Source organism: Periplaneta americana, chromosome 13 (assembly GCF_040183065.1).
Source record: "Periplaneta americana isolate PAMFEO1 chromosome 13, P.americana_PAMFEO1_priV1, whole genome shotgun sequence".
In the NCBI taxonomy this organism is placed as follows: Eukaryota; Metazoa; Arthropoda; class Insecta; order Blattodea; family Blattidae; genus Periplaneta; species Periplaneta americana.
In genome coordinates this window covers 96,116,076-96,143,835 of record NC_091129.1, presented here as the reverse complement: position 1 = coordinate 96,143,835, position 27,760 = coordinate 96,116,076, and the positions used below count along the sequence as shown (strand labels likewise).

General features: G+C 35.8%; 2 protein-coding genes across 7 annotated transcripts in view; both read left to right on the top strand.

Annotated features, from left to right (window-relative positions):
• LOC138712135 (cytochrome P450 4C1-like) overlaps window positions 1–10,694 on the top strand; it is a 42,531-nt gene extending 31,837 nt beyond the window's left edge. For both annotated transcript variants that reach the window (XM_069843598.1, XM_069843599.1), the window contains exons 8-12: window positions 2,353–2,434; window positions 2,675–2,784; window positions 3,894–3,962; window positions 4,732–4,900; window positions 9,110–10,694. In XM_069843598.1, the coding sequence (XP_069699699.1) occupies window positions 2,353–2,434; window positions 2,675–2,784; window positions 3,894–3,962; window positions 4,732–4,900; window positions 9,110–9,459 (780 nt within the window). In that variant the 3' untranslated portion in view covers window positions 9,460–10,694. The remainder of the gene's footprint in view (window positions 1–2,352; window positions 2,435–2,674; window positions 2,785–3,893; window positions 3,963–4,731; window positions 4,901–9,109) is intronic.
• Window positions 10,695–13,497: 2,803 nt separating this feature from the next.
• The window catches only part of LOC138712133 (cytochrome P450 4C1-like), a 57,533-nt gene continuing 43,270 nt past the window's right edge, over window positions 13,498–27,760 (top strand). The window contains exons 1-2 of one of the 5 annotated variants that reach the window (XM_069843593.1): window positions 13,499–13,915; window positions 26,769–26,948. In XM_069843593.1, the coding sequence (XP_069699694.1) occupies window positions 26,774–26,948 (175 nt within the window). In that variant the 5' untranslated portion in view covers window positions 13,499–13,915; window positions 26,769–26,773. Of the gene's footprint in view, window positions 13,916–21,981; window positions 23,022–26,768; window positions 26,949–27,760 lie in introns of those variants that run through there. The other 4 variants (XR_011335640.1, XM_069843592.1, XM_069843596.1 and 1 more) reach the window with 4 other exon arrangements.

The window sequence follows — 27,760 nt, the reverse complement described above, 5'->3', positions numbered from 1 at the left end:
TACTAGATAAACATTGCTTACACTTTGTACATTTTTATTCCAAAGCACTGAATTTTGTCATTGAAATTTTTCAAGGACAAAGTACTAGATAAACATTGCTTACACTTTGTACATTTTTATTCCAATGCACTGAATTTTGTCATTGAACTTTTTCAAGGGCAAAGTACTAGATAAACATTGCTTACACTTTGTACATTTTTATTCCAATGCACTGAATTTTGTCATTGAACTTTTTCAAGGACAAAGTACTAGATAAACATTGCTTACACTTTGTACATTTTTATTCCAATGCACTGAATTTTGTCATTGAACTTTTTCAAGGACAAAGTACTAGATAAACATAAGTGCATTCATTAGTTTAACTATATTATACCGAGCAACATATTTCCTTCCTTTTCTATACCTCATGTCAGCCCTGACAATAATATGTACAGTATTAAAATGAAACGTCACTGCGTTGCAATCATCCATCATCCATAGCGCTACAGCCCGGATCGGGCCTCGGCTTCCTTAAGAATTCTTCTCCATCGGTCTCGATCTTTAGCCACCGTCCACCAGTTCTTCACTCCAAGCCTCTTAATGTCGTCCATAACACAGTCCATCCGTCGTAGCTCTGGCCTTCCAACTCTTCTTCTTCCAGCAATCCCATATTCCATCACCTTCCTAGGTATTTCACATTCATCCATTCTCTTAACATGCCCTGCCCATCTCAGACGAGTGTTGCAATATAATATCTAATCTTAACACATCCAATAACAGTACTGTAGTAGGGGGCCATGGTCCAAGGTTTCGCAGTAAGTGAAGGCTTCTGGGACATGTATAAGTAGCCATTAGCATTACATAATCCTGCGTGAGACGTGAAACCAATAATAAAGTGTTGTTTGCACAGCCCTCACAAACTCTGGATTTATTTAACTATAGTTGTGTAGTTGCGTAACTCATGTGCCTTTTCTCATTTCTATTCTGGATCTTTCCTTTCTCACTACTTTTCTTGAGTTCCTTAATTCATTTCTATAGTTTCATTTTCATATTTTTATGGCATGACTAATTACCAGTGGCGCCAACTTAAAAAAAATGAGTGGTCTTAAACACTTGAGTTAAGTTAAAATAAATCTAATGATTGTCTTCATTTGAGGTTGGGGAAAAATCGGGGTAGCTGTATCGGACACAGCCACAAGCTTTATGCGTGAAAACGTTGCTGATAGAACTGCTGTTAAGGTAAACGTCAGCAGTTACAATCAACAAGTCTTCTTTCAACCCGATATATCTTCGCTGTGCTAGGGCTCCTGGGAGTAGCCATCTTATGTACATTGAGAGTAAACATGTCGGTTGTTATAGTAACCATCGTACTCTATCCTTTGCTATCCATTGCTTATACGCGTTCCCATTTGCGCTGCATAAGCCTCAACATTGTGAATTTTCTCTCAGATTCGTTTGCGAATTTTTCCTTTTTAACTTGTCGATTGCTGATTGTTGCTCAATTAAAATTGTAGGTTGGTTTCTTACGAATCATCTGACACCACTGCGAACGTTCTATTGCTTCGTATGCTCGAGTTACACTGACGCAGCTGCCGCGCGACCTGCCAATTCGTGCCTTAACTTTCCCCTCCTACGTGTCGTTAGACAACGTCACCCGCTCCAACTCAAGGTCTCGTTGGATATTTATCCTTCGCTTGTCGATCGCCGTTTACATCATTGGAATATGTCGTGCAGTTTAGAAATTATCAGCGCGACAAAACTGGCCTCAAAATGTATCGGTGGACTTTCTGAGATGGCAACTTAGTACTGGACCGAACTTATATACGCATTCATGTCAAAATGTCATATTTTATGTGCATCATGGATCAGGAAGCAGTGATGTCATGCAGTGATCATGGACCGTAGAGAAAACTACTTCTTACGATACACTTATTAAAGTATACAATAAGTCCATATCAAACAGGGGGACTATTGTCAAAGACAAATGAAAGCATAGAATTAATTCATCTCATGTGAGGCTCTAAGGCCTAGTAACTGATTGCATGATGATGAATACAAGCAGTCATTTTTACGCGTGTTCTTGAAGTTTGGTTAATAAAGTGAGACAAACTACATTGTACGTAATTGTAAGTTCAGTTCGGAGCAATGTTTCTTCCTTACGTCAGTAAGTTTATGCTTGAAATAAAAAAAAAACCTTTGAAGCAACCATTTTAATGCGTAAAATGAATTTAATTATATAGGTTAATTATTTGGAACAATGTGCTGATATCTATGTGGGCAAATTAATACACAGTTTAATCATAATGGATTTTAGGCTGTTTCTTTTGCAAATTGATTCGCTTCCGCTTAATTGTAAATATCCGGTTCTTGCAGGTCATCAGAGAGCGCAAAGCTCAACTACAAGGTGCGGGTAATACAACACCTTCGACGTCAGCTGACGAGGACGCCATGCTTGGTAACTATTCTATGATAAGTGTCTTAATTCTCATGGCGATTTCACAGAGAAATGAATAATCGTATTTGTAAATGAAACAAAAAAATAAAATAAACCATTTATTTCACAAAATTTCTATTTTAATTCTCTCAAATGCCCTCTACTTTTTCGACGACAGTTTTAATTTGGAAGTTTGTCATTATGGAATTCTTTTAAACTTGTTTGAGAAAATTAGTTCATGTTAACGTATCTCCTTTTCAGGGAAGAAGAGAAGGAAGGCCTTCTTAGACCTTCTGCTGGAGTCTTCTATCGAGGGTGTCAAACTCAGTGACGAAGAACTCAGGGAAGAAGTGGACACTTTTATGTTCGAAGTGAGCCAGAGTGATACATAGCTAGTTAATATGAATTTACAGCATGCAGACACTAGAAGACAATATTTCAATAATGCAATACCGTGAAAAGGAACATATTAAATTCTTAGGATATAACTTCAATCTTTACGGATACGCCATTCTGTAATGAGAACATTCTACTTTAAATGGAAATTCATAATGATTTTGTGACTTTTTTTGCAAACTTTTAGGGATAATAGGTGATATCGGTATGGACAACTCTAATATATTAACCCGTATCTGGAAATGTTTCGTTTGGTAATTACAGAACATGATGTGTGTGTCAATCAATGTGTTTTAAAAAGGATTGGGCTTGTTTGTCGTTTAGTCAACTGTCCGAAGACAGATTTGATCCTTACAAGTCACACCAGTAAGGCATCACTCATGAGGCAACTAATCCCGGAGATAATTTGGTAGGGTGGCCAGTTCCTTCCCCCCTCCATTGCATACATCGTTGAATAATTACATATTACATTAATCAGACTCCAGAGATTGGGCTTATGCCTTCTATTTATTTTGTAAGAATATCATGTGTTCCCACTTTATTCACAAACTTAAAATTTTGCTGTTGTTTTTTTTTTATTGAACAAGTATTCTGCGATAATTACGATGAAATTTCCTCTTGTTTCTTTTTTTCTTTGTCGTAAATGAATATTATTCTTCTCTCTTGCATCGAATTGTCAATCTCCCACACAATGAATTACGCACAGATCAATAAACGTGTAAACTAGCACAACACTCACAACTCAACTGCTCACGAAACCTTTATGAATTATCATGATTCAATGCGAATGACTTTGAGACAAAGTTAAGAACACCCTGTAGTCAGGCAATCTTGAGAATAATGCAAACGAGTGAAAGCATTGAATACGCGTTGCAATTTAATATGAACACCCTGCTTGCTCTGGAGAATAGTACAGAGATGTACGCGACTTCTTAAAAATTGTGTGTCCATAGCCGTCAAATAAATATAGCAAATAGTGACATAGTAGGCCTAATTAGTCCTTGTCCAAGCTGAACAGAATTGAATTGTATTTGTTTGTCGAATAAATTTGTACACAATTTGCATCACGTTGTTTCTTTTTCAGGGCCATGATACTACTAGTGCAGGGATGTGTTGGACTTTGTTTCTCCTGGGATTGTATCCAGATGTTCAGGTAATGTTAGACATATTCTCTTAAAATATTTTGAATTGTATAACAAAGACTCGTTATTAATTTGTTTAGCAAGGTTATGAAGCTGTTTCTTTGAGTACATAGAGTGATTCAAAAGTTGTTTTGTGAAGTGCTAGATGATTAAAGATATGACTCTTTGGAACAGAAACTATAAAAAACAAAACTTTTTTTAGAAAAATGGCATCGTTTCAGAGGGTGTAATGTGCTTGCTCCAGCTTTGTTGTTTGTAATTGAGGAATACAGTTATACAGTGGGATTCACAAGGATTAACCGTCCTTTACGGAGCTTATTTCCGAAGACATTCTGAGCAAAAAATGTCATATAAACATTTGTTCTAATCTCAATATTTTCAGAGTTACACTAATTTGAAGTTGTTTGTAAAATACCATTATTCTTTAGTTTTTAAGGGTAAAAGAATATTACAGATAAAGAATGAACTATTCAGAAGTATCATTTGTTTAATTGGCTAATATTCTGAATTTACTAAAGATTTTATTATTTTTGGTCCCACAGAATAATTAATATCTGTTATGGTAACAATTAATATTTGAGGAGAAAAATTCGCTCCGGCCATTAGTCACTCGCCTGAGTGCGCTCCTTGTATAATGGCAGTTGACTTGAATATAAACGTCAACATTACCACGAAAATTGAAATAGAAATGGTCATTATTGCTATTCTAGAGGTAATTGGAAACCAGTAAACAACCAGAATATTCCTCGCTCTTGTTTACAATTTATTATATCATTGCAGGAAAAGGTACACAAGGAGTTGGACCAGATCTTTCAGGGTTCTTCGCGGTCTCCAAGTATGAAGGACCTGAACGATATGAAGTATCTGGAACAAGTAGTCAAGGAGACTATGAGGTTGTACCCCAGCGTGCCGCTTATAGGGAGGAAGCTAAACGCAGATTGCAAAATAGGTAAGTGTCATAGCCATACGTAATCGCAGAGCGCATGCAACATCAGACGTGTCAACCTACGAGAGATGAAATGCGGCAACAGATAGGAATTTAGTAGGTGATAATAATAAGAGAGAGGAAATCCAATATGAGGATAGCCGCTCTTAAAGGATTACCAAAATGATACAGCCTGCTATTTAGTCAATTATGAAAGATAATAATAAAAATACGCTAATAATAACTAACATTTATAAATAAAAGATTAAATAAGTAATACCAGTAACTAATTTTAACATGTACCCGTATATGAATATGGCACATATACTCATATAAATATATATTTTTTTAATCGGGTTAAACAAATGATTAAGCAGAATAAGCAACGATTTACACATAATTTGACGACCAATGTCTTGCAGCACACTAAGTTTGCGTCCAAATCGTTTAAACACATTCACTGTAAATTTTGCGATTGTTCATCGAGCACCAAAAAGAGATCCAAGTCTTCCCAGTTACCAACACCACAGTCTAGTATATACAATCACGAAGCTTGAGTTTTGAGGATGCTAGGAACAATAGACTGTGCCGGTATTATTTTGCATTGTCAGTAATGGGGCGATAGTGGCGATCCTAATGATGAGCAACTATCTACGGATGCATAATTACTACGTATTGAGCTTCTTGACTGTATATACTAGATTGTGCCAATACTATATTTTTTCTTAATATACAGTAATCATAACATGGTTCATAGTGTTGCTCCTTTTCTTTATCAACTTGTAGAATTTGATCTAGAGAATTTTCAAAACGTATTATGGATCTGACGCACGATTGTATTCTTCGCCTGACATAATTAGGAACATTAAATCCAGACGTTTGAGATGGGGAGGGCATGTAGCACGTATGGGCGAATCAAGAAATGCATATAGACTGTTAGTTGGGAGGGCGGAGGGGAAAAGACCTTTGGAAGGCCGAGACTTAGATGGGATGACAGTATTAAAATGGATTTGAGGGAGGTGGAATATGATGGTAGAGACTGAATTAGTCTTGCTCAGGATAGGACTGACGGTGGGCTTATGTGAGGGCGGCAATGTCCTTCCGGGTTCCTTAAAAGCCGTAAGTACTGTAAGTATTGTGGGATCTAAAATGTAACCCTTACTTTTTCCTCTTTCGATGACCACAATGTCTGCGTTTTTAGATGATCCAGTGGTAGAAGTGCAGGCTACCTCTTCATAGACTTCTTAGTTTTTAGTTTATATGAAGCAATTACCAACGTACAGTAACTCCTCATTCTGTGGCGACTGTTATTTCGTTGAAGTTCTCCTCTACGGAAAAAAAAACCAAGTACATGTGGGAGGGTTTTTGTCTCATTGCATACTCTGCAATGGGTTACTTGGCTTCTACCAGGAATATTTCATACATCAGCTATGTTGCATTTCATTTTTATCGCATTCGTCCACTCAGGTAGATTTTGACTATTCAGAAAATAGTGTAACGCCTTATCTCTTTTGTGGAATTGTTCCCCGACATCATATTCATGGTCGCGTAAAGATTTTACTTCAATTTTTAACATGAGGTTTGACTGTCCATAGGAAGGATGATGTAAACAATCAGATATATCCTGGGCAAAATTTCTTGTAGTAAAGATGTTCATCTTACATTAGATGGAGGCTATTGCATATGTTTATAATTAAATATTATTATGTTTTATTTAACGACGCTCGCAACTGCAGAGGTTATATCAGCGTCGCCGGATGTGCCGGAATTTTGTCCCGCAGGAGTTCTTTTACATGCCAGTAAATCTACTGACATGAGCCTGTCGCATTTAAGCACACTTAAATACCATCGACCTGGTCCGGGATCGAACCCGCAATCTTGGGCATAGAAGGCCAGCGCTATACCAACTTGCCAACCAGGGCGACTGTTTATAATTATGTTGCAGATAATAATAATAATAATAATAATAATAATAATAATAATAATAATAATAATATGTATTCACGGCTGACTCGATTCGGAAGTACACTGTTTAGAACACATAATAATTTTAGCCATTGAAGGCTTACTGTAATCAGTGACGTCACCGTATTAGCAGAATGTGTGACAATATTTCTTGAATGTCAAATTCATAAACACGTTAAAATACACCACGAAGAAATTATTAGTGTCTGCCAAGGCCACACACAGTTAAAAGAACAGTGATTATTATTGATACTCGTGGCTGTAATAGGAACACTTGTTTAAAAAAAATATATATATATATCCGTTTATTTATTTATTTTAGTAGGTTATTTTACGACGCTTTATCAACAGCTTAAGTTATTTAGTGTCTGAATGAGATGAAAGTGATAATATTGGTGAAATGAGTCCGGGATCCAGCACCGAAAATTACACAGCATTTATTCATATTGAGTTGAGGGAAAACCCCGGAAAAAACCTCAACTAGGTAACCTGCCCCGACCGGGGATCGAACCCGGGCCACCTGGTTTCGCGGTCAGACGCCCTAACCGTTACTCCACAGGTGGGGTTGAAAGAGATATATACGGTATATTAATTTCTTAATGACGAAAAGCCACCGGCGTGGCTCAGTCGGTTAAGGCGCTTGCCTGCCGGTCTGAAGTTGCGTCCGGGCGAGGGTTCGATCCCCGCTTGGGCTGATTACCTGGTTGCGTTTTTCCGAGGCTTTCCCTAACCGTAATGTGAATGCAAGGTAATCTATGGCGAATCCTCGGCCTCATGTCGCCAAATAGCATCTCGCTATCACCAATCTCATCGACGCTAAATAACCTAGTAGTTGATACAGCGTCGTTAAATAACCAACTAAAATAAAAATTAATGACGAAATAAATGTTAGTAGAGCACTACAAATTTATTCCGCACAAGAGTTTTAGTTGGAGAGCAATATTGTTACGATGTTGATCGTTGCGTGAAAGAATTTTTAGCCAATTGGCCATATTTTCAACAACTTCTTCAATTAAACCTGCTTAGAATTTTAACACGTAAAGTCAATTTTTTCTTGTTGACGTGGCAAAATACTGTAATATCGGTATATATTAAAAAAACTGACGTAATTAAAAAAATTAAAATATTAACTGCAGAACTCAGACATTCGAAAGTACCACAAATTACTAAATCAGTAGGTTCGCCAAACAAACCTATGACGTCATGACCGTAAAAATAAGTGCATGAAACACCGATCCAAAATTGAACATGGGGTAGAATTCAGATATTAACGTACAGTTTGGATTAATTATAAAATCAAGATTGTAGAGGATTGTTCTCATGTCCGATTGGTATTAAATTGTAACAAAACTAACATAATTCAATTTAAATCCTCTCCAAATTCAACGTCGCAAATTTCTAGAGCAATAATTAATAATAGATCCCTATTAGAAACAACAACCAAATTTCTTGGCTTAAAAATCGATAATGTGTTAAATTGTAAAAATCATATTAAAGAAATTACCCCCAAACTAAATTCAGCTTGTTTTGCTATTAGATCTATGCAAAATATAGTAAATATCAATACTTTAAAAACAATATACTTTGCATACTTCCACTCGGTAATGAGTTTTGGAATAATATTCTGGGGAAATTCCACAGATAGTAACAATATATTTCTATTACAAAAAAGAGTAATTAGGATAATAGTAGGTGCCAAATCTAGGGAATCGTGTAGGACTAGTTTCAAAAAACTTCAAATAATACCCATGGCTTGTCAGTATATCTTTTCATTAATAATCTTCCTCGTATGTAATCGTGAAAACTTTGTAACTAATTCAACAGTTCATAGCATAAATACACGTCAAAAAATGACTTTCATACTCCATCGGCAAGTCTATCATGCTATCAAAAAGGAGTGCGTTATATGGCAGTAAAAATTTTTAATAGCCTCCCTATCGATATAAAAAATGAAACTCAAAACATAAAATTCTTTAGGCCCAAATTAAAGAAGTACCTAATTTCTCCCGGCTTCTATTCTTTAGGTGAATTCATGACATTCAATAACACTTCATGAAAGTGATACTAAAACTTCGTGTTGTACTAGTAAACTAGATTGTAAATCTCGTCTGTATAATATATATTTCAACTAGACTGTGACTATAAATTAATATTTTATAATAGTATTAAGTTTTTTGACTTGTTCCATATTCTAGCTGTAAGCAATGTATGAATACAATGTAATGTTAATAAATACAACACAATACAATACAATTGCTTCTATTACAGATGACTACATAGTTCCTGCTGGCTCGCACTTGGTGCTGAACATATTCAACGTTCATTTGGATCCTGCACACTTCCCCAACCCCGAAAAGTTCGATCCCGACAACTTCCTCCCAGAGAGGATAGCGAAGAGACACCCTTATGCCTACATCCCCTTCAGTGCAGGGCCCAGGAACTGCATAGGACAGAAGTTCGCCCTGCTGGAAGAAAAGACGGTGTTGTCCTATATACTGCGGAACTATAACATTCAATCCCTGGAAACGAGGGAGGAAATCAAACCTATAGTTGAACTGGTGTTGAGGCCGGAAAATGGAGTCATACTTACCATCACTCCACGCCAGATGACGAAATAAGTTACGTGACATTTTTCTGCGCTCTTAAGGGGAGAGGATGGTATTTTTTAAAACTTTTTTCCTATTTGATGTAAAATATATTTTTTTGTATGTACAGAGCTCATAGCTGTAGGGACTCAACCAAATATAAATATTTTGAAAAAAATTATTTGGTGGCCCAAATTTGAAAAAAATATACCCAATGCAGGATTGTACTAAAACCGATATATCTAAACCATTTTTAAAGATAGATTCAAACTTTTTTTGCAATGTATTTGCAAAAGCATGTTCTACAAACTGTCTGTAACAGGATTTTGATATTAGTCCCTACGTTTGTAAAATAAACAATTAAAATTTAATAACAGTTTTCCTGATTTCCTTTCTTGCAAACAAACGGACGTATTTTTAAAATGAAATCAATTAACAAAATTCTGTTAAAGAGAAACGTTTCCTAATAGTCTAAAGAATGTGTGTTCTAAATTTCATGCGTGTATCTTTAATAGTTCAGAAATTATATCCTTTTTTGTCTGGCAATGTAGCAAAAAAATTGAAGTTACTGGAAACAGATAAATGTGGGCGTGTGATTTAAATATCCATAGCGCAGGAAGTTTAAAAATGACGTTTCAACATCCGATGAGGGTACAAATAACCATAAAATGTTATGCAATGCATTCCACACATAGCAAAGAGTATTTGAAAGAAAATTTTTTTTTTTTTTTTTTTTTTTGAAAATTTAATTTACCGGAAACAACAATAAAAGTGGGCGAGTGATTTAAAAATCCATAACGCAGGAAGTTTAAAATTGGCGACTCAACATCGATAAAGGCACAAATACCCACAAAATGTTATGCAATGCATTCCACACATAACAAAGAGTATTTTAAAGAATTTTTTTTTTTTTTTTTTTGAAAATTTAATTTACCTGAAACAGCAATAAAAGTGGGCGAGTGATTTAAAAATCCATAACGCAGGAAGTTTAAAAATGGCGACTCAACATCGATAAGGGCACAAATACCCACAAAATGTTATGCTATGCATTCCACACATATCACAGGGTACTTTAAAGAAAAAAAAATTACCTATTTTTCACCAAAAAATATCATCCTCTCCCGTTAATAATCCTAGAAATATACAATATTAAGTCATATGTTAAATTCGACGATAAGTAAATGCATATGTCTGTCCAACATAACTGTGTAAAATCGAGTTAATGTTAGACATTAATAAATCTGACATGCACCATTTTTTCATAAACATATAGGCCTAGAGTTATTTCATACAAAATAAAAGCTCAGTACTTTAATAGCAGAAGTTTTAAGTGCACAGAAGTAATATTTAAGTACGAAAGTCGACCGGAAATCGACACACACAATCCTGCATTTTTTATTCCCCCACCACAAACTTTCAAATAAATATTTACTACTTTTAACTCTAATCCATAAAAACAGATCTAAATGAGACCCATAAATCGTAGTAGACTGTATCGGAGAGACAACCCCAGGTTTTTTTATTTTATTTTATTCGGTTATTTTACGACGCTTTATGAACATCTAAGTTATTTAGCGTCTGAATGAGATGAAGGTGATAATGCCGGTGAAATGAGTCCGGGGTCCAGCACCGAAAGTTACCCAGCATTTGCTCGTATTGGGTTGAGGGAAAACCCCGGAAAAAACCTCAACCAGGTAACTTGCCCCGACCGGGATTCGAACCCAGGCCACCTGGTTTCGCAGCCAGACGCGCTGACCGTTACTCCACAGGTGTGGACCCCCAGGTTTTATACGTGAATACGTCGCTGATGGAATATTGCTGTTAAGGTAACGTTAGCAGCGATAATCAACTTCTCTTCTTTCCAGGATACCTTGAAAACCCGGTATAGCTGTCTGCGCTATGTTGGGGCTGCTGGGAATAGCCGTCTTGTATGCATTGAGACTAAACATGGCGGCCGGTATAGCAATCATTGTGCTCCGTCGTTTACTACCGGTTGCTTAATTTGAGCTGTGAACAGGGAAAATGTTTGCGCATTACTAAGTTACAGAAGTCTTTACTTCTCCATATTAAAAACAGGAGACTTAAGATATAGATAATATTTCGTGCCTGGTTAGTATCCGATCTTTAAGTCATTCCACAATAGTCTAATAGGCGAGCACTCACTACGTACGAGGAATTTTGTCGTTGTATTCCCCGTTTCTACTTGTATTTCCCTGTTCTCGTTGTATTCCCCTTTTTCCTAGTATTCCTATTATTTCCTACTCTATTTCTCTCGTTCTCGTTGTATTCCCCTTGTTCTTCTTGTTCCCTCTTATTATCTTCGTATTCCCCTTGTTCACCTTGCATCATCATTATTCTTCTTGCATTTTCCTTGTTCTCCTTGTATTATTATTAGTTGCCTTGTATTCCCCTTGTTCTCCTTGCATTACAATGATTATTTTTATTCTCCTTGTTATCCATGTATTACCCCTATTCCCCTTGTTATCCTTGTATTCCTCTTGTTATCCTTGTATTCTCCTCGTTATCTTATATTCCCCTAGATCTCCTTACATTACCATTATTCTCCTGGTATTCCCTTTGTTACCCTTTTATTTCATTTGTTTTCCTCGTCTTCCCATCTTTCTCCTTGTATTCCCCTTGTTCTCCTTGCATTATCATTATTGTCCTTGTATAGCCTACCTCTTGTTCTCCTTGCATTAACATTACTCCCCTTATCCTTTTATTCATTTTGTTTTACTCGTTTTCCTATCTTTCCTCTTTTATCTTCTTGTTCTCTTCGTCTTCAAATTCTTGTCCTTTTATTCCTCTTGTTTTCCTTGTGTTCTCTTTGTCCTTTTTCGTATTCCCTTTCTCCTTCTTGAATTTCTTTCGCCTTCCTTGTATTGCCTTCGTATTCCTCCTGTTCTCCTTGTCTTTCCCTTGTTCGCAGCTTCCATTTGTTCTCCGCTCAGTCACCATAGGGTCGTTACAATGCTTATATACTAGTACATTTTTCATTTGAATCAATTGTGATTTTATCTGTGTACATATATTTTTATTTTCTCTATTTTTATTTTTATTTGTTTTTGTTTCCTTTCCTTATTTATTTCTTCCTTCTGCATTTTTTCTTTTAGGATTTGTTTTTGTGGTGATGCGGCAGAGAAGGCCAAAATTAAATAAATGGCGCGGCTATGCTTACTGCAATTTATAATCTATTAGGGTTTGTTACTTTATTAATAGTATTGTTTGAATATTAAAATTAAACACAGAATAAATATGGGAAATACCTGTTAATATTCGGTTGAGAAGCTTTTATCATCCAGTCTGCTGTCAAAAAAACTGAAAGTTAGAATTTATAAAACAGTTATATTACCGGTTGTTCTTTATGGTTGTGAAACTTGGACTCTCACTTCGAGAGAGGAACAGAGATTAAGGGTGTTTGAGAATAAGGTGCTTAGGAAAATATTTGGGGCTAAGACGGATGAAGTTACAGGAGAATGGAGAAAATTACACAACACAGAACTGCACGCATTGCATTCTTCACCTGACTTAATTAGGAACATTAAATCCAGACATTTGCGATGGGCAAGGCATGTAGCACGTATGGGCGAATCCAGAAGTGCATATAGAGTGTTAGTTGGGACGCCGGAGAGAAAAAGACCTTTGGGGAGGCCGAGACGTAGATGGGAAGATAATATTAAAATGGATTTGAGGGAGGTGGGATATGATGGTAGAGATTGGATTAATCTTGCTCAGGATAGGGACTAATGGCGGGCTTATGTGAGGGCGGCAATGAACCTCCGGGTTCATTAAAAGCCAGTAAATATAATATTGTAGTAGTAGTAGTAGTAGTAGTAGTAGTAGTAGTAGTAGTAGTAGTAGTAGTAGTAGTAGTTTGGATTTATTAAGAGGTAGATGTAAAATATAAATTGAAACACTTCTTTCTATAACGACCGATTTAAATAAGAGCACAATTTCAATTTTTTTCTTTTCTTCTAGCAACAAATAGTTGAATTCTTGATCGCTACAATTCAGCGAAATTACACAAAAATGACACTAGCATACGAGTAATACGAGTAATACGAAAACTACCAAAAACAAGAAATAAGTGGCTAAAAATACTCAACAGGTCTGGAAAAAAATCGAGTAGAAAGAAGAAAATACAATTTCTTCATATATTTTTGCTTTCTAGTGCCACCTACCATGCGAGTACACAGCGCTTTCGTTCCACTGCCGGTCTCGTTCACTAAATCCTAAATCTTTGCTACTTGTTCATAGATGGCACCACTGCTGACTGGTAAGAAATACAGTGAAAAAAAAAAATATTCATTAAATTACTGTGCACAAGAAGAGTTGCGGTGTCTCGAGTGATTTAGCCTAATTGGTCCCGTGAAGGTCGGAGAGCAGTTCTGTGCAGCGTAGATACCGCACGTAATCTGTTGTTGCCCGGCGACAGGACAAACTGAGGGAGAGCTGTTGCAGACCTGTCTAGCAGCTGAGCTTATTAATTGTAAGTTGAAATGTGAATCAGGGTCAAATGATTCGGTCGTAGTGTATATAATTACAATTTATGATCGTTTCGCGTCCCCTTTAAGCAATAGAAATTGTAGGCCTACTTCAAATGACAAATGATGCCAGTCTTATTAGAACATTAAACGGATTCATGGTCTTGCAAAGAGTGGGAGGAAGTTTATCTAGAAAAAATTAATCTCAATTTCAGGTATAGTTATAAGAAACTGGTATAAGAGTCTTTGACCAATTATAATAGGCTAATGAATGTGATTTTGCTACATGGTTAATTTTTCTGACGCGTACGGTTACGCATATACCTACGTTTGGATTTGTTGTGTGATTAAAAAATTGTTGCGAAATTGCAACAGAAAAAACACAGTAAAATAGAAGTTGATAGCATTGAATCTTATATCAACGGCTTCGCATATAAATTTGAGTTTTTCGGCTAATTAACGTCCGGTTTGAAGAAAATATGCAAGAAAATGACAAAAATACACCTTGAAATAAAAATAAATAGTTTTCTATGGCAAACGCGATGTAAGATTTAAGATCGTAATAGAACAATACTATAGATTAGCAAATGTCTAGCACTAAAGATAATAGCCGGTTAGCCGGTAGAACAGAATGGATAGCACGTGTGACAGCCTATAGTAGAAGTCTACATACCTCTTCCCTTACTACAGTGCTCACTCTACTCTATCGGTACACCGCTCCGTCGATATAGTAGAAAACCAATGTTTACCTATTAGATATTAAACGAAGAGGAAGTCCTCTGCACTAGACAAGCATCATGTTTAGGTAGAGCATGAAAGTCAAGGAATATTATGATCTGTAAAAAATCGATCATACGTGAATGAGTATTCAAGAGTTGTTAAGACATCATAAAAAGTGAACCAACAAACAGACAAAGAAACAAACCAACTAACCAGCAAACCAATCAACCACCCCAATAAACCAATAAACAAACAAACAAACAAACAAACAAACAAACCAAGAAGGGATTAAAATAAATAATGAAGGGATTAAAAAAAGAAAGAAATGTTATCTTACTCTCTCCAACAATATAGCCTACTTAATATTCGCGACGTTTTCAAGGCGTTGAATAATATTTACTGTGTCAGGAATACTCTGACATGAACGTGTTTATATTCGGGGGCTTGGATTCTCGTCACAATAACAGACCACGTTGTACTGTTTTGCTGCTTTCTTTAGACTCCAACCCATTCTACTAAATCGGCGGAGCAGTGTACTATACAGACACTCCTAGCGATGTACACTTTTAATTGCAGTAGAATAGAGTACCTAGTCTGGCGTGAAACGTGTATCAATAAATTTTGTTTCTACACGGAGATTGTTGTAGTTGTTAAATTGTCATTCTTTCGGACTTATTTTTAATATTATTCTAAATATTACAAAAAAATGTAGTGGACTGAAAATACGGAATTAGTGAAGTTACATAAAAATACGAATGCATATGAGACATGAGCGTGAACTATAGAAACAAACAAATGAGAGTGTAGAAACAAAAAAGTGAGAGTAGCAGCACACATGAAGACAAGATGAAAAAGTATCACAGTATTCATCAAATACATATAATTGCGCGAAACTTTTATGCTGTTCGTGATTGTTATAGTGAGTATGGTTAGGATTGTAAGGGTGTTTGGTATTTCAAATTATATTTTGATATTTCTTTTCATTTCTGTCTTCATACTCCCCGCATTTCAATTTAACAAGGAGGAGACTTCTTGCTAACTACTTCCAACTCGCTTCCTTATTACATGAGTGCCTAATCTTGAGACAACAATGCAATTATTGATAGTTGTAACGATTCACACATCAATATGTTAGTGAGTTCTTTGAAATTGAAACTAATAATATTACAGAGAATTGGATTCATTTCAGAATTAATTCTACAGGTAAGCATTTTAGAATGGGACTATATTAAACCACTGCTGTCTTTATATCCCCCGCATTTATTAATCATTCCCATTTGTGTCAAATAATACTGCTCACATGACGTCATGGTATCAATAGTAAAAGTAACCAGATTTTTCGAATGACAAGCACGTGAACATTTCACGTTAAAAGATGACAAAAGAAGGCTTTGGTGTTGCTGAACTGAAATATAAATAAAAGAAGTTGAGGTGCACTTAGACAAGAGGTTTTAACAATAAAAAATATTCAGTAAGTCTGGGAGTGGTTCGGCTGGTGTGTACTTCCCAGCATAAAGTGTTTTGCGCCGAAGGACTCGTTTTATGAAAAAAGTGTGATCTCCGAGTAACACACATGACAATACAGCGTGCAGCGTTCGTTATCAAACTCTCCTCCACAAACTACTACCTTTGTGTGAACGGTTACTCTATAAAGGCTGGTTCACAATAAACCGGGAACGAGAACCAGAATGAAAACGAGAAGCAGAGGACGTGAATATGAAAATTTTTTATTCACAATAAACCGAGAACGTAGGCGACTATGCATATCGATATGTATGTCAATAACGATATGTAAAGTCGATATTACGCATTCTGATGCTATTTGTGTATAATTGACCAATGGCGTTCTCTCATGAGTACAAGGCAGCCAACATAAACACAGGTTAACCAACTTCGAAATTTCAAGTAAAACATTTCATTAGGTACGGTACTATAAATATGCCCATGCATCTTTATTATCACAACCTATTTTAAGTCTACCATAACGTAAAATAATTAGAGAAGAAACATTTGTAATAGAACAAAAAATGAACACAACAGTAGTTATTGAATTGAAGCGTGAATATGTAGTGTGTAATACAACCAATACAGTAATAAAATATGATTCGCTTTCGATCGGTGTTCAAAGATGCAGCTATTGAAAACCACGTATTCTTCTTCATTTTCTCATCTTTATACGAGGCATGCCGCTTATCGTAAACGTGAGGATTTTCCTCAACACTCAATACTAGAATCTCATCAAATAAAACTTGCTCCATGATGCAGAGCACAGAACAAAATAATGCATAGGTTATGTCACGGTCTTCTTGCTACAAAATATACGACGACAAAATAGCTTTTAGATGGCAATAGACTGAATCTAGTGGGCTGTGATCGGAAACGTGAACGCCAAAGTTGAAACTTGGCCAACTCTCCGTTCCCGATCTCGGGCTCCGGCAAGCTTTTCCTTAATTGTGAATGCTCACATTTAAATGTATTCATTTTAACAATTTTACCGTTTTCGTTTTCGTTCCGATTCTCGTTTCCGGTTTATTGTGAACCAGCCTTAAATGGTAGAGTAGAGCACTCTGAGGAAAAGGTAGACTAGTGTACTCTACCACTTATTGTCCTAGTGTAAACATAAGGGAGTATGTACGCCTTTCGCTAGTATAAATGAAATAAAATTCAACATTTAATTTCTACATACTCTGAATTACATTTTTGCTGGAAATTGGTAAAATGATCAGAGAATACGTCTAGAATAATAACAAATTTTCAGAATCCAAAAAACTTTGTTGTTAATGGTAATTATATTTTCAATTTTGGGGGTGCAATTTGTGCAAGGAAATTCTCTTCTCTAAAATATTTTGTACAATTTAATTTCAATGCTTTCTTCTATATTTTATTTATAACTAGCAATCCCGTGCACTTCACTGCACTTATTAAATATACATAGAATCATTAACTTAAATCTATTATATTTTCAAACGATCTTCTTATTACTTGGTGAAGAATTAGCTTATTATAGCTAAGTTGTAAGCCTCTGTTCCTGAATTATTTTTAAAATTGTGCTTAAAACTATATAAAAAATCAATAACTACCGAGATATTTCGATTTATTTACTTCAGGCTCCCTTATAACTCCACCTTTCAAAGTAACTATTTGGATTTTAAGTGGTAACTAACTTATTATACATACCAATTTTCATAGAAAAAGGTTCAGCCATTATCGAGTGAAAAGGTAGCAAACATACATGTAGGCCTATAGACAGACATACAAACAAAAATTTCAAAAATGCGATTTTCGATCTCAGAATAGTTCATATGCATGTTAACACCATTTTTTTAAAGCTAAAATTACCAGGAAAATTTCGGCTACAGTTTTATTATTAATATACTGTAGATGAGCGTATTAACAAACACTGTCTTTAGCATTGTTTTATCATTTCAAGTTTTTCATTAGTAAACCTTAATTAAAAATAAATAAATTTTACAATTCATGACAAAAATCATTAAAAATATATATATACACCTGATAAGGACAGGATTTGTTAGCACATTCATTATGAAAAAAAAGACAAGAAAACGTTAAAAAAATATTTACCATTGCAAAAGACATCAGGGATATCAAAATAACACCTTCAAATTAAAAATATAATTACCCTTAACAATAATTTCTTTTGTCCTGCTATTATTCGGTTGAGAAGCTTTTGTCATCTAGTCTGCTGTCAAAAAATCTGAAAGTTAGAATTTATAAAACAATTATACTACCGGTTGTTCTGTATGGTTGTGAAACTTGGACTCTCACTTTCAGAGAGGAACAGAGATTAAGGGTGTTTGAGAATAAGGTTCTTAGGAAAATATTTGGGGCTAAAAGAGATGAAGTTACAGGAGAATGGAGAAAGTTACACAACGCAGAACTGCACACATTGTATTCTTCACCTGACATAATTAGGAACATTAAATCCAGACGTTTGAGATGGGCAGGACATGTAGCACTTATGGGCGAATTCAAAAATGCATATAGAGTGTTAGTTGGGAGGCCGGAGGGAATAAGGCCTTTAGGGAGGCCGAGACGTAAATGGGAGGATAATATTAAAATGGATTTGAGGGAAGTGGGATATGATGATAGAGACTGGATTAATCTTGCTCAGGATAGGGACCAGTGGCGGGCTTATGTGAGGGCGGCAATGAACCTCCGGGTTCCTTGAAAGCCATAAGTAAATAAGTAACAATATCTTTTGTTCTAAAAATTGTTTATTAAACTAGAAGTATTGTCTAATCACTATACTAAATTCCAGCACAAAATCATTTCAAGGTATGTAGAAATTAAATTTTGAATTTTACTAAATTTATACTAACGAAAGTTATAAATATCCCCTTAAACCTTACAGCAAATTGATTTATTTATCTTAATTCCATTGCCCTAACTCCTATATAGGCGTTACATGCAATCATAGAGATTTTTATCGAATCCTTTGTCACTTTTAAGTGGTCTTCACCAGTAGTTCAATCATTGGCTCGCATTTCTTTAAGAACTTGTAACAGTGACAGGCGAAAGTTACCGCGAACTGCTACGCCAGCGTGCGATTCCAGCTCTTCAGAAAAGATGCTTTGAACAAAACTGTTTTAAACGTTCAATGGAGTTATAGTCGCGACGCTGTTATTCCCGGCGTGACTCCTCCTCTTTGCTTACGTCTTAGGAAGTGAAGGTTATATAAAGTCTACGTAGGTAGTATCGTTCGCCATTTTTGTTCTTTCGTTGCCGAGCTACCAGACGAGGAATCTATTTGCCACACCGTTAAACATTATCATATCGTAGCTCCTATGATAATAAATCAAACGCACTGTAATTCAGCAAATAATTGAGCTGCAAATAACGTCCTCGTGTGCTTCCTGCGAACGCCAACGAAAGAGCCAAAATGGCGGACGATTATATTAAGCATTTATCGAGTCTTAGGAAATGCATAACGTCATCATCAGCGAATCACAAGACGCACACGTTTAAATGTACCCGAATCCTTTGTCACTTGGCTGCCGGAAATAAGAGCGACGGAACTATAGTTGTCTGTTCATTGTTTCTCTTCCGCATATCCTTCAAAATGTTTACAACATATTTCGCGTTCCCTCAAACAACAGTGTTCCGTTCAAAGCTGATTAAGTAGTCACTTTTTAGTTAAAACAACTAGTATATATTTGAATGATTAATTGTACAAGAAAAAAACAAGATAAATGGAAATGTAATTAGCAGTATTATGATAAAGAACTTGAGTCGTTGCGAAACTCTGGAAACTTATGATGCTATGTGTGTTATCTTCGCGATAAAGATATTCAAGTATCGTCTTAGTAGGCTTATTAGTAGTAGGCTTATTGCTATAATATTAGATTTTTTCGCAAGACGTTGAAGGACATTTAGTTGACAGCGATTAATCCCATATTAGCATATCTCATAACGTTAATACACAACAAGTTGATAGTAAATTATTTTCTCTCAGTATCTTAAACTCTTCCAGGAAAAGTGACTTTCAATATTTATTAATCGGCAGTGGGAGAAATGTCATATGACGTCAACGAGATACGAAAAAAAAACGGTCGTGTGTTTCTATTATCCTAAGAATGAGACCTTTCTAGGTTGAGTATTTTATTTCTCTGACAGTACGACCTCTTTCTGTCCATTAAGTGTTTTATATCCCCAACAGGGCTGAAGTCTAGAATCCGTGTGACTTGAGCCTTTATTGCACGCACTGCTCTGCAGTTTCACAAAGCAGCAGTTCCTTGTACAAGAGATTAGTTGTTTTTTTTACTTAGCTTTAATTTCTATAAGGTTAGAGGGTTTGGTGACACGATATTTATTCTTTGTACTATACGGATTCACAAATGCCACCCAGACATCTGTTCGAACTTGGAAAATTGACAGTCACTTGCATAGAGAGCACGTTGAGCCAAAGCTATCCCAAGTGCAAGGATCCGTCCCGGTTCCGGCTCTAGAAAAGCCAAGACAAAATCAGCCTGAAAGGGAATAAAATCCGTGCCCAAGCGCAGTTCTGGAACAGCAGGCAGATCTACGCGTCTACCGTATAAACTTCATTAGAACTAACGTGTAGTAGATCGCCGTCTATTATCCGCTTTACTGCACCTCTAACAAAAAGAGCTCCTAAAACACGTTTGGCGTCACTCGGAGGAAGATGGTTATGTGGGAAATTCTTAACTTCTTTTACTTCACTCACGAATTGATTCACAATTTCAAAAGCTTGGCAAAACTTAAGTTATGCATTAAAAACGTACTATACATTACCATTCTCTTAACGATCTATTTTTCTAAATTTGTAGTTTTCAATAATTATGGAATCATGATTTTGGTTAATTTTAATTTCTCTATTTTTAAGTACATATTAACTGGCTACAGGTACAGTAACGACTGAGCATCGGTTCAGTCCGTACTCGGCGAAAATACGCCTTACATAGAAACAATTGAAATTCATTCTATATACTGTATATAAACATTACCTTAACGTAACTTAAAAATGGCTTTTAGAGAACCCGGAGGTTCATTGTCGCCCTCACATAAGCCCGCCATCGTTCCCTATCCTGAGCAAAATCAATTCAGTCCCTATCATCATATCCCACCTCCCTCAAATCCATTTTAATATAGTCACGTGAATGCAAGAACTAGGTAACTCGAAATTTGCGTTTTTTAGTTACCTCTTTTATAGCGTAGCAAAAATCGCACAAAATGTAATGCAAGAACTAGGCAACTGATCGAACGATACCAGCGACATCTATTTTCCAATATAAGAAATAGGTACAAGAAAACGATACATTTTCCTTAGTGCAATAAATAAGTAAATATGCAATGTCACAAAATATGAAAAATCAACTTACCTAGTTCTTGCATTCAGGCGACGATATTATCTTCCCATCTACGTCTCGACCTCCCCAAGGTCTTTTTCCCCCTCAGGTCTCCCACCTAACACTCTATACGCATTTCTGAATTTACTTATACATGCTACATGCCCTGCCCATCTCAAACGTCTGGATTTAATGTTCCTAATTATGTCAGATGAAGAATACAATGCGTGCAGTTCTGCGTTGTGTAATTTTCTCCATTTTGCTCTAACTTCATCCCTCTTAACCTCAAATATTTTCCTGAGAACTTTATTCTCGAACACCCTGTTCCTCTTTCAAAGTGAGAGTTCAAGTTTCACAACGACAGAGAACAACCGGTTATATAACTGTTTTATAAATTCTAACGTTCAGTTTTTATGATAGCAGATCAGATGACAAAAGCTTCTCAACCGAATAATAACAGCATTTTCCATATTTATTCTGCGTTTAATTTTCTCTAAAGTGACATTTCTATTTTTGTTACTGTTGGTCTAAGATATTTGAATTTCTCCACCTTCTCAAAGGAATTATAAAATCATTATTTTAGTTTATTTCAATTTCTCTGTTTTAAGTTTATGATGTCTGATTAAATGTACAGTAACGACTGAGCATCGGTTCAGTCCGTCCGTACTCGCGAAAATACGCCTTACGTAGAAACAATTGAAATTCATTCATCGATATATACGTAAATATTAGCCAGTATTTATAAATGAAGACGCATACAATCAGCAACCTTAGAATGGTCTTACAGCAAATACACTGTAATTCTACGGACACCTTTGAAGGTTTTTAGACTCTAAAGGTAATTTTCGCCGTTTTGCAAGCGGATTCTGCTCTTTTTTCCGCAAACGTAATCTTAGTCAAAAGAATTAGTTGACCTTTCGCAAACGTGCCGTCCTCATAAATGGGGCTGAGATTATAAAACAAAATTACATAATATTTGCATATGTTATTTCGAAATATTAATATTGTAAAACGAATCAGAGACAAATAGGCCTAATTAAGAATCAACATGGAAACAAAGGGGAATGATCAGTATTTTTTAACGTGAAACGTTCTTGTTCTGTAGAGTGTAGAGGAAGAATGTATTTTTGACGTAATGCTATTTCATTCTGAATAGGACACTGTGATATACAGGTTGGAACATATAAGTCCGATTTCATTATTTTAGACTTCTATAAACTATGTTCGGCATGCCTCAGTAATATGGAGCAGTGTACGTTGCATGGCAACAGCGGAACGTCGTCGTATCGTTTTCCCTATCGCTCAACACAGGATTTGAAGTTGACAGCGGCAAGATATCGGTTTCCTGAAAGGGATTCTAATGAGTCAAGCGGAAGTGTTACGTAATTATCGTGATATACGATAGTTTAGAGACTTATATTCACAATTAACATTTTCTTTCCTATTATATGAAGTGTGTAGTACTGTTGCAGACAAAATAATTTATTTGGAGATATTTACGAAAAATAGGAAGACTTTTCATTCCTAATAACCGATGACGTAGCTTTCGAAATGTCATCTGTTTGTGAGTATAGATTTTCTCTATTTCTGTTGAACAGATTTAATACTTCATTAACAATTTATTTCTCTCAGTTCATCAGGGAAGTCTAGATTTGTAATATATAGTACAGAATGATCCATGGACATGAATTATCGTAATATAGACTTAAACATTGCATTAAGAGTTGTACCTATGAAACAATAACATTTTCAGTTAAAATTTACATCAAAGATTGTTGTAATATAGATGTAAACATTTCATTAAGAGTGCTGCCTGTGAAACAGTAACATTTTAAGTTAAAAGTTTACAGCAAAGGCCATATTTATTCTTTTGTAATACACAACACAGCCCCGTCCTTGATACGGGTGTACAGTGTACAACACCAATTCTGTATAAAATCCTTCATAGAAAGAGCCCACCTCGTTTGGTTCACTAAGATCGTAGCGATGCAGGCGCATTAGGAAAATACCTATAATCACAATAGTACCACAAATAAATACGCTGTGTTCATACTAAAAACAAATCACATCTTCAAATATATCAAATATACTCATATAGTCTGTTAGTTTTGAACACGATAAGTTTTTGTTTATAACAGAGAACAGTAAAGTTAAAATGAGTTCAAACGATGATTCAGATATTGAAAATGCTGCAAATTATGCAATTAAATATTTAGTACCATATTGTTGCTAATGTTTATAATAAATAAAATCAATTCCATTTTATTTAATTTAATGTGTGGTTCACATTAGACAACCAGTTAGGTAATATCAGTTTCATTAGCTAATTAGATGTATAACAGAAGTATCATTACCTAACTAGTTGCGTAATGAATGTGTTTACAATAATTTTATTAGTGATGTAAAGTTCACATTACATAATCAAAGTGGATAGATAGATAAATAAATAAACATACACTATATGTTATTACATAGAGCAGCTGGCTACGGACTGGAAGGTCCGGGGTTCGATCCCAGGTGGTGACAGGATTTTTTTCTCGTTGCCAAACTTTCAGAATACCACCTCATTCTAGTGCCGAGGTCATGTTACGGGGATACCTTTACCTTTTACCTTTTTTATATTTTATTACAATTATGGCAATGGAAATATAACCTAATCTTTCACATGTCTTGCTTCAGAAAGTAAAAGGAAGTAAGCGCCAAAACATGGATTTTTATGTTGTGGTTTAGTCATACATAGGATTTTAATTTTGTTCGGTTGTTGGTGCTCCCGAATTACAGGATGGATATTCAAAGGAAGTAAGTCATAAAGCTGTATACAAAGTGAAACATTAATCTTACCTATCTCAAAATGGAGATTTTGGACTTACTTCCTTCTGGCTTCTGAGATAAGAAATGCTAACAACTAAATAAAGTGCAGGGTTGTCTATTTTCAATTGAGGAATTACTCACCCTGGAAGCATAGAAATTTCGCATCTAACCTTGCGTTAAAATCTCCTAGAACCAGGTATCGCAAATTCATAGCTATGCTCTAAAATTCAGGGTTTAATTAAACTTAATAATAAGAGACAAGTGAATCACTCTGAACGATTTACTAAGTTAAGTTTAACACATTGTAAAAATATTTCTCTGAAAATACCCCACCTTATACCTCGTGTTCAATTTGAAATGGGAGCTCCGGCTCTCGTTTGTATATATATCCATGAGGTCATGACCACAGAGCGAGTTTAATCTTAATGATATATAATAACATAGATAAATGATATTGGTCATGTCTGTTGTTGACATTGGGTAAGCATATTGCTCTTTAGCTTTGTCAACAAATGAATGCGCCATCTATTAAACACAAGCAATATAATCTATGTTATTATTACAACCAAAGTTAATTTTTTTTAAGTATTTATTAATGCCAAATGAATGTTAAACAGAGCATTAAAAATGTATTCTTTAAACTCACATACTTAAAGGAAGTTTAGTTGGAGAGCAGTATTGTTATAATGTTAATCAATGCGTGATGAATTTCAGGGCAATTGGCCAAAATTCCTGCAACTTCCTCGACGAAATCTTCTCTGAACTATTAACGACAAATTCAACATTTTCTTGTTCAATTGACACTGTAATATAATGAAAGAGTAATGGAACGGAGAAAAATTCTCTCCGGCGCCGGGATTTGAACCCGGGTTTTCAGCTCTACGTGCTGATGCTTTATCCACTAAGCCACACCGGATACCCACCCCGGCGTCGGACAGAATCGTCTCAGATTAAGTTCAAACTCTTGGGTTCCCTCTAATGGCCGCCCTCTGCACTACGTCATAGATGTCTATGAACGTAGGACCGAAGTCCACACATGTGCTGAGGTGCACTCGTAATGAGTGACTAGTTGGCAGGGATCCGACGGAATAAGCGCCGTCTTAAATCACGAAGTGATTTACGCATTTCATATATATTATTTTAATGTACCGAAGTACATATGATATTTACATGCAGATATTCTGCGTCATCATACGATGAAAGAGTAATGGAACGGAGAACAATTCTCTCCGGCGCCGGGATTTGAACCCAGATTTTCAGCTCTACGTCCTGATGCTTTATCCACTAAGCCACACCGGATACCCACCCCGGCGTCGGACAGAATCGTCTCAGATTCGTGATTTAAGACTGCGCTTATTCCGTCGGATCCCGGCCAACTAACTAGTCACTCATAACGAGTGCACCTCAGCACATGTGTGGACTTTGGTCCTACGTTCATAGACATCTGTGACGCAGTGCAGAGGGCGGCCATTAGAGGGAACCCAAGAGTTGGAACTTAATCTGAATCGATTCTGTCCGACGCCGGGGTGGATATCCGGTGTGGCTTAATGGATAAAGCATCAGCACGTAGAGCTGAAGACCCGGGTTCAAATCCTGGCGCCGGAGAGAATTTTTCTCCGTTCCATTACTCTTTCATCGTATGATGACGCAGAATATCTGCATGGAAATATCATATGTACTTCGGTACATTAAAATAATATATATGAAATGCGTAAATCACTTCGTGATTTAAGACGGCGCTTATTCCGTCGGATCTCGGTCAACTAGTCACTCATAACGAGTGCACCTCAGCACATGTGTGGACTTTGGTCCTACGTTCATAGACATATATGACGTAGTGCAGAGGGCGGCCATTAGAGGGGACCCAAGAGTTTGAACTTAATCTGAGACGATTCTGTCCGACGCCGGGGTGGGTATCCGGTGTGGCTTAGTGGATAAAGCTTCAGCACGTAGAGCTGAAAACCCGGGTTCAAATCCCGGCGCCGGAGAGAATTTTTCTCCGTTCCATTACTCTTTCATCGTGTGATGACGCAGAATATCTGCATGGAAATATCATATGTACTTCGGTACATTAAAATAACATAAATGTAATATAAGTTTAAAAAAAGGACATAATTTAAAAAATTGAAATCCTGAGTGCGAAGCTCAGACATTCGAAAGAACCAGTAAATCAGTAAAATCAGTAAAATCGTCTGTCTTTGATTAGGCTTGGCAAACAAACCTATGACTTCGTGAACATAAAAATGAGCTTCCACTCAAAATTGCACATGGGGTACAAGTTACATTATTATTTTGATGTTACTGTTTCAAATTTAAGTGTAAAATCACTCTACGAGACATAGGCCTACATTCAATTTATTAGATAAAATATTACTAAGATACCACGACAGTGTACTTTATACATCTTCATTCGCTGAAGTGTCATCAGTATATAATATGTCTTACAATATTACAAACACGGCCATGGTTCTGTAAAGTTAATTTCTGAAATATTCAATAGATAAGATGGATGCAGATACCGTGTCGGTGCTGTTAGGACTGCTGACGGCGGTAACCCTGCTTCTAGTCCTACGAAGATCCTACAGGAGTCGTCTTGTGCGACTTGTGAATCGTCTGCCAGGTCCTCCTGCTTATCCAATAGTGGGCACTATGTTGCCCTTCATCCTTGCTCCTCGGAGAGGTGAGGTGATTGTTTTTGGAACAGTAATTACTTATTATTTGCTTTTGGAACAGTAATTACTTATTTGCTCTTGCAATAGTAATTACTTATTTTCTTTTGGAACAGTAATTACTTATTTGCTTTTGAAGTAGTAATTACTTATTTTCTTTTGGAACAGTAATTACTTATTTGTTTCCGGAACAGTAATTATTTTATTGTGGAAAAGTAATTACTTATTTGCTTTTGGAACAGTAATTACTTATTTGTTCTTGCAATAGTAATTACTTATTTTCTTTTGGAACAGTAATTATTTATTTGCTTTTGAAGTAGTAATTACTTATTTTCTTTTGGAACAGTAATTACTTATTTGTTTCCGGAATAGTAATTACTTATTTTCTTGTGGAGAAGTAATTACTTATTTGCTTTTAGAACAGTAATTACTTATTTGCTCTTGCAATAGTAATTACTTATTTTCTTTTGGAACAGTAATTACTTATTTGCTTTTGAAGTAGTAATTATTTAGTTTCTTTCGGAACAGTAATTACTTATTTGTTTCCGGAACAGTTATTACTTATTTTCTTGTGGAAAAGTAATTACTTATTTGCTTTTGGAACAGTAATTACCAGACATCTGATTCTAGGGCAAATGCCTATTTTGTTTCTTTAGGAGAAAAGTAAAAATAATTATTAATATTTGTGTTTCATGGAAATTGAAAGGTATTCAAAGAGTTTTATAGTGCCCTAAAATGACCTAAAACGGTTATTAGAGCCTAATTTGTTAATATTCGCCTAAAAATGCCTAACTCACTGTAAAGTTTCGCATTTTACTTTTAC